Below are 6508 nucleotides of genomic sequence, written 5' to 3'. Positions count from 1 at the left end.
ATAATAATAATAATTCAGCAGAAATCAAAAAGAAAATAAGGAAGCAAGAAAAACAGAGTGAAACGAATAGGTTTTGACAATAATTGCCAGATATATGTTTTTTCTTGTTGTTGTTCATATTATATCTGTAAGAACTGTTCTTGAAACACATCCATAGCTGAAGCAGGAAGTCCAAGAAGCACATTAATGCTTCTCCTCTGTTCCCCATGAGACAAAAACAGAGTTACTTCTTTCTCAGGCAAAGCTACTGGACCGGACAAAACCGGTTCTCCCCAACCGAAGTCTGTGGTATGGAACCCCAATCTCGACCATGTAGTGATCAGAAGTGTCGAGGAAAGAGACGGTCTTGCTCTGGTTACTTCGAAGTAATCAATGGCAGATCTCATGTATCTATCAGTGACCATCTTTATCGCTTCTCTGACTAATCCAACAGCGAAACTCAATGGTTTCTCGGTAAGCTCTCCAGCTTCACAGATGGAGTTTGTGAGAACAATACCATTCCCGAAGTACCCTTTTGGCAGTTGAGGCTCAAACTTGGCTCTACCATCAACGGCGAAGAGAAGCTTCGTTTTCTGATCACTCAACATCTTCAACGACTTGGTTCTTGCTCTCCACACGAAGGCAGATAAAGCCTCAAAACTTGTGCAGGAGTTACCAAGGAGAGACTCGCTGTTCTCTGTTGCTTGGATCTTAAGTTTCTTGATTTTCTCTGGGTCAAAACAGAAGGATCTGTAGAGAGTTGGCTCTTTGGTGTAGAGAGAGTTGATGTTGGATTTATCTTCGATCTCTTCGAATTCTTGGTGGAGATTCTCGATCTTTGGAGGGTTTCGAGCACTGAGTATAGTTCGGTCTGAGAACGGAGGAGTTGTTAATGGCAAGCCTCTAGCGACTTGACCCCATGAGTTGACAAACTCCATAGCTCCAATACCATCGAACATACAGTGATTCATACAGAGTCCGAGAACAAATCCTCCACATTTGAATTTAGTCACCTGTTAACTCAAATCAATTTAAAACCCTAACAAATCAGAACTCAACTTAAAAAATTGCAACCCTAAGAAAAAAGATTGCTTGAGGAGGAAGACAAGTAAGTATACCTGAGCGGTAACAGGAGGGATCTCAAGAATATTTTTGGCGTCGACAACATCGTAAACAAGTTTCCCTAAAGTTTCGGGATCTGGTTTGGTTATATCACCAATCTCATCCATTTTACAGTTTGCTTCTGCTTCCACAAACACAACTCCTTCTCCAGTACAGTCAACTGTGAGTTTACCTGAATTCACACCATCAAAGACATTAAATAATGTTATTGTGTGAGTGTCAAAAAAAGATTGAGACAGAAACAGAAGTAATCATTAATCGACTTCAACCATTTACCTTCAGGACTAATGGTGAGGCGTCCAGCCAGAGGGTAGTAATGATCAAGAACTTGACTCAGAGCTTTCTTAATTACTTGGACTGCTTCCTCGTTCCCTCTCTCCGCAGATTTGAAACAGTAGATTGTACGAACAATCACGGCGATGTTCTGATCAAGGTTGGACAAGAAGTAAAGACCCTTTCGTGTCTCGGATTCGGGTTTGACCAAAGCTGGTTCCTTTTGATGAACCTCAAGATGAACGTTAGCTCCTTTCATGTTGTTTTCCATTGATGCAGAGAGTGTTACTTCTTTGTTGTTGTTGTTGTTCTCGGCAACCTGAATATACAAAAGAAGCGTGAGGTTTATTATTAAAAAGATTATTTAAAGCAAAATAAGAGATCATCAATTATGAAGACCAATAAGTACACAAACCATCTTTGATCCAAATGGAGAAGACAGCAAAATGGGTTTGTGACTGGGATTGGGATTATAACTAGTGTTGAATGTTATGAAGTCGAGTTGGATTCTCATGTGATATATATGGGAAACCAATGGACATTGTAGTGTGAGTGTGACCCCACAAGCTCATATAATTCTCGTCCTTGTTTGGGTAAAACGTAATATTAATGATGAAAAGAGAATACTTGGACGGTCTAGATTGAAAGATGGATATTTTTGTTCTTTGAAACAAAAAAGAAAGTTATATTGACTAATCGTTTTTTTTTTCTCTTCATTTTTCTATATATGAATTTTAACGTATTTCATATAGTTAGGGTTAGGTGACTGAATAAATGACCTAACACAACAAACACTTGTGTGTGTTTTTTTTTTGGTAGTTGAGAGTAGGCCTCCCAATTTTTGGATGACTTCTTAACTTCCTTTCTCTTTGTCATTTTATCTTACTCGTTACGACAATGTTTTCATGTTATGCTTTTTATTTATTTTTTTGGCAAATTCAAATAGATGATATCATGCATATTCCCTTTATGTAAGAAAACTTCATCACAACACAAAATTACTCATTATTTTTAACGAATATATTATGATATTGGTAATGAAGCTACTTTTTTTAATCGTTTTCAAATTTCAATATATATATATTAGTTTATGCCAAAGAACAGCTCACTACAAAAAAATAATGTCATAGCTACGCTTAAATTTGTTGCAATATCTCTATATTTTGTTGTAAATATGAAAATGCAATAAAACTGAAACACATTTTTTATTGTTGCTATACGAGCGTTGCAAATTGTTATTTGTTGCATATATATTGCAAAATTTGCAATAAATAGAATCCTTGCTACATTGTCGTATTAATGCAACATTATTTTTGTAGTAAATTTGTCGTATAATTGTGACATACATTTGCAACTTCCATATGTTACAAATTATTGCCACATAAAAAATATAGCAAATATTATTACAAATTTGCAATGAAATACGTAATATATTGCTATCTGTGTTGTATTAATGCAACAATTTACTCATACTTTATTAGTTTTAGTATTTTTTTTCCAAGTTTATGTTTGGTTATTTATTTAATTTTCTTCTATTTCTCAATGTAACAACTAAAAAGTGATCGAACTAATAAAAGATGAAAGTTATGAGAAGAAATCTGTAAGTCAAATTTAGCATATAAAACCTCAAAATAAAATAAACCGTTAAGATAAAAGATGAATGTCTATCAATATATACAACTAAATCGCGAACACATATATTAGACATTAATAAATTTACAAAAAAATAGAAATACTATAGATATAATCTATACTTAAAATTTTAATAATAATTTCGTCTAAACACGGACTAAACCAACTAAACCGAAAAAGTTCTACTTTAGAACCGTATACAGAAAAAAAACAACATATCAAATTCAAATAATCTTATGTCAATATTAGTGTTAAAATATGCATCAAATTAATGTTTTAACTAGTAATTGAGTTAAAAAGATGATATATATTAAAGTAGTTTTAGAGAAATATATGTTGCAAAAGAGTTAGAAATTGTTGTAAATACAGTGACAAAAGTGTCACATATCTTGCCACATATTATCACTAAACTTTTCTTGTAAAATAGCCATAATTTATAACCGTTGAATATTTCTTGCAAAATTTGTAAGACATTTTCGTATGTCGTAATATTGTTGCTAATTTGTAATGAAAAAAAGCAACTGACAGTTTTGTCACTATTTTGCAATAAAATTATTAGGTGCATACATCATTGCAAAAATATAACAAAAAAATGTTACAAAATCTTAAGGAATATGATCATTGCAAAAATACTGTGGCAATAACACTATTTCTTGTAGTGGCTCTTAAGTACATAATATTTTGTATTTGAGGAATGCGATCTTGATTTGCCTAGACCATGAAAACTCAAGTACTCAGAGAAAATCTAGAATTGTTAAATGATAGAAAACCCAGCTATCCAAGCCATGGCCTACTATCATATTATCTTGTTTTTTTTTTTTTTTTAAAGTAGAATAATATGCCATTGTTTACATCTAGAATATGTCACAGAATACTACAAGCATGTTTTTTTTTCCAACATGTAATATCTAAGAATTATTTTGACGACTTTTATTTTTTTGGGTTAAAAAGAGAGAAGATTAAAATATAATTTTTCCATTTTAATATAGAGATAAGTAGTTCAACTTATGTACGTAGGTTTCTTCCTTGTTTGTGGCTTCTTGGCAAAGAGAAGGTTTAGGTTACCGAATCAAAACGAGGAGGAGGGACCAAGAGAATCACGTATATATATTAATTGAAGTCAACCTTTTTGTATACTTGACCCATTTTATGTGACATTTATTTTATTTTTTGCTTCTTTAGAACCGGAAAGATTGAATCTTCATCCACATATTACAACATATAGAACCGGAAAGATTGAATCTCCTTAAACATAATAGACATTTAATTATGCAGAGGCATAAATATAATTAGAGAGTTAGATAATTAGAGATCAAAATAAGCACCAAATGTAAAGTTTGGAGGCAAATCGATTATTTTTCTTGATTGCATTTGGGTTTTCGTTGCTTTGAGGCCCATCTCATTGTTTATGTTGACACAATACAAAAGTAAAACATCATACTGTTTCCCTGTTCTCGTGGAACGGCACGCTTTGTTTTTCACTTAAAAAACGTTGCGTAGTCCAAACTCCATCAAGCATATCGAAGAGTCACCGTCTTTTAAATAGAAAAAAGCGAGACTATCACCGTCTTTGTATCGTATCTCTCACAACGGTCACTAGATAGGTACTGATATAAGCGATGTGCGATCAAAATCTCAATTTTTTTTCCTTTCTTTGGAGCGGCGGCGATACTGAGTTTCTTCGAACACCATCTTCATCATCGCCAGGTTTTGTTCGATTATCTTCGCTCCTTTAAATAATTTAGGGTTTTATTAGTAATGGGCCTAACTCACCTTTTAATGATTTTATGTTTATTGCTTATAAAGCTCTCTTTTGATTGTTTGATTTTGTGTTCTTAGATTTCGAAATCTCTCTACATAAGATTCAGAAATATCAATTTTGGCTTTTTCTTTTTGTTTTTTGTTTTAATCGATTTAGAAACCTCTCTCATTAATATGTATGTTGATTCTGTAATTGAATTAGAGAAAAAAAAAACCCCCCCTTTTCTTGATTTGTGTTTTCTGTAATCTGTTTAGGGTTTTGCTTTCGTAATTGCATTTTTCTAATGTTCGAAACCTTTCGTTTTCAGGTTCATAGTTTCTGCAAGTCTTCAAATTTCCAAATCCAAAAGCCCTCTTTTTTTCAAAGGTTTGATTCATTTTTTTTTTTTTGTTACAAATTAGGGTTTCTAATCAAAAACTCTATTTCTAATGAAATTCGTTTATTTAAGTCTCTGGAGTTTTGATGTGACTGATGAATTTTTTTTGTGGGAATATAGATGAATCAGATACAGATAGTGAGGAATCATATGTTAGTGGGTCTGATACACTTTTTGATGATGATTACATTCACGATGACTTCAACTTGTGTGGATTCAGCAGTCTAGTTCCCTACTTGGATGTTGAATCTTCTCATGGTAAGTTTGTTTACTGCATTTAGGGATAGTAGTGAAACAAATATGCCTTTCGCTTTTACGATTATGTCTCTTGAATGTTTGATATGGATTGTGCCGGCAACAGGAGAGATGTTTATAGAGGAACAGAATGAATTGATCGAGTCAGCTGCTGAGATGCTTTATGGTCTGATTCGTGCTCGTTACATATTGACAAGCAAACAGCAAAGGGTTGGCTGCTATGGTAAGCAAATCTTTCAACTCGAATATTTTTTTTTTTATAACATCCTATCAAAGATGCACCGCTTGATTCTGTTTCTTTGCAGTTAGACAAATACAAAAACTATGACTTTGGAAGATGTCCAAGAGTTTATTGCTGTGACCAACCTTGTCTTCCGGTTGGTCAATCCGATTTACCTCGATCTAGCACAGTGAAGATATATTGCCCAAAATGCGAAGACATTTATTACTCACGATCAAAGTATCAAGGCAGTATCCTTTTCTTTCCAAACATTCACTTCTTTCCAAATGCATAAAGCAATGATTATTTTGAGTTTAGATAGGTATTATCTTTTTTTGGGGTTTTCCTTGAAACGATAAACAGACATTGATGGAGCTTACTTTGGGAAAACATTTCCACATCTTTTCTTGGTAAGTTTTCATTCATTTCCTGTCATCTTGGTTTTGTGTTTTCTACAATCGCTTTAGGTTGATAGATTTTTGTTCATGTGTTGGTTTCTGATCAAAGATCACGTTTTAAAGATTTTGTTTCTGTTTTTAATTGATTAGAAGAAACTCTTGTTTATCAAAATTTCTTTTCATACGAACGAACAGACTCATGAATTGTGCTCTGTTCAATTATTTCATCGATTTTCAAGAATAAAATTTTTCTGTTTTCTTTAAACCCAAAAGAAAGGGATGACACATTATATGATTGTGTTCTGTCCGGTTTCTAATTTGGGAAAACTGTCCCCCCAAGTAAGGCAAGCATGTGTTTATCACTGTAAGACTTGTCATATAACAGTAAGACTTGTCATATAATTGTTCCGAAGTAAGACAAGCATGTGTTTATCACAGTAAGACTTGTCATATAATTGTTCCGAAGTAAGACAAGCATGTGTTTATCACAG

General features: G+C 33.2%; 2 protein-coding genes across 2 annotated transcripts; one reads left to right on the top strand and one right to left on the bottom strand.

Annotated features, from left to right (window-relative positions):
- Positions 59–1925, bottom strand: LOC104719774 (omega-hydroxypalmitate O-feruloyl transferase). The gene is made up of 4 exons (XM_010437741.2): positions 1790–1925; positions 1378–1693; positions 1098–1273; positions 59–992 (listed from the first exon to the last, which is right to left on the bottom strand). The coding sequence occupies exons 1-4, from the start codon at positions 1886–1888 to the stop codon at positions 120–122; spliced, it is 1464 nt and encodes a 487-aa protein (XP_010436043.1). The 5' UTR covers positions 1889–1925; the 3' UTR covers positions 59–119.
- Positions 5240–5708, top strand: LOC104719773 (casein kinase II subunit beta-1-like). Its single transcript, XM_019230815.1, has 3 exons — positions 5240–5402; positions 5506–5626; positions 5705–5708. The coding sequence occupies exons 1-3, from the start codon at positions 5240–5242 to the stop codon at positions 5706–5708; spliced, it is 288 nt and encodes a 95-aa protein (XP_019086360.1).

This window comes from Camelina sativa, chromosome 10 (assembly GCF_000633955.1).
Source record: "Camelina sativa cultivar DH55 chromosome 10, Cs, whole genome shotgun sequence".
Taxonomy (NCBI): Eukaryota; Viridiplantae; Streptophyta; class Magnoliopsida; order Brassicales; family Brassicaceae; genus Camelina; species Camelina sativa.
This window is presented reverse-complemented; position numbering and strand designations above follow the sequence as displayed.

Coding starts and splice junctions, on each gene's coding strand:
- LOC104719773 (XM_019230815.1), top strand. CDS start 5,240: ATGAATTTTTTTTGTGGGAATATAGATGAATCAGATACAGATAGTGAG. Junction 5,403..5,505: donor GGATGTTGAATCTTCTCATG/GTAAGTTTGTTT, acceptor TGCCGGCAACAG/GAGAGATGTTTATAGAGGAA.
- LOC104719774 (XM_010437741.2), bottom strand. CDS start 1,888: ATGAGAATCCAACTCGACTTCATAACATTCAACACTAGTTATAATCCC. Junction 1,694..1,789: donor CTCCATTTGGATCAAAGATG/GTTTGTGTACTT, acceptor TTGTATATTCAG/GTTGCCGAGAACAACAACAA. Junction 1,274..1,377: donor CCTCACCATTAGTCCTGAAG/GTAAATGGTTGA, acceptor GTGTGAATTCAG/GTAAACTCACAGTTGACTGT.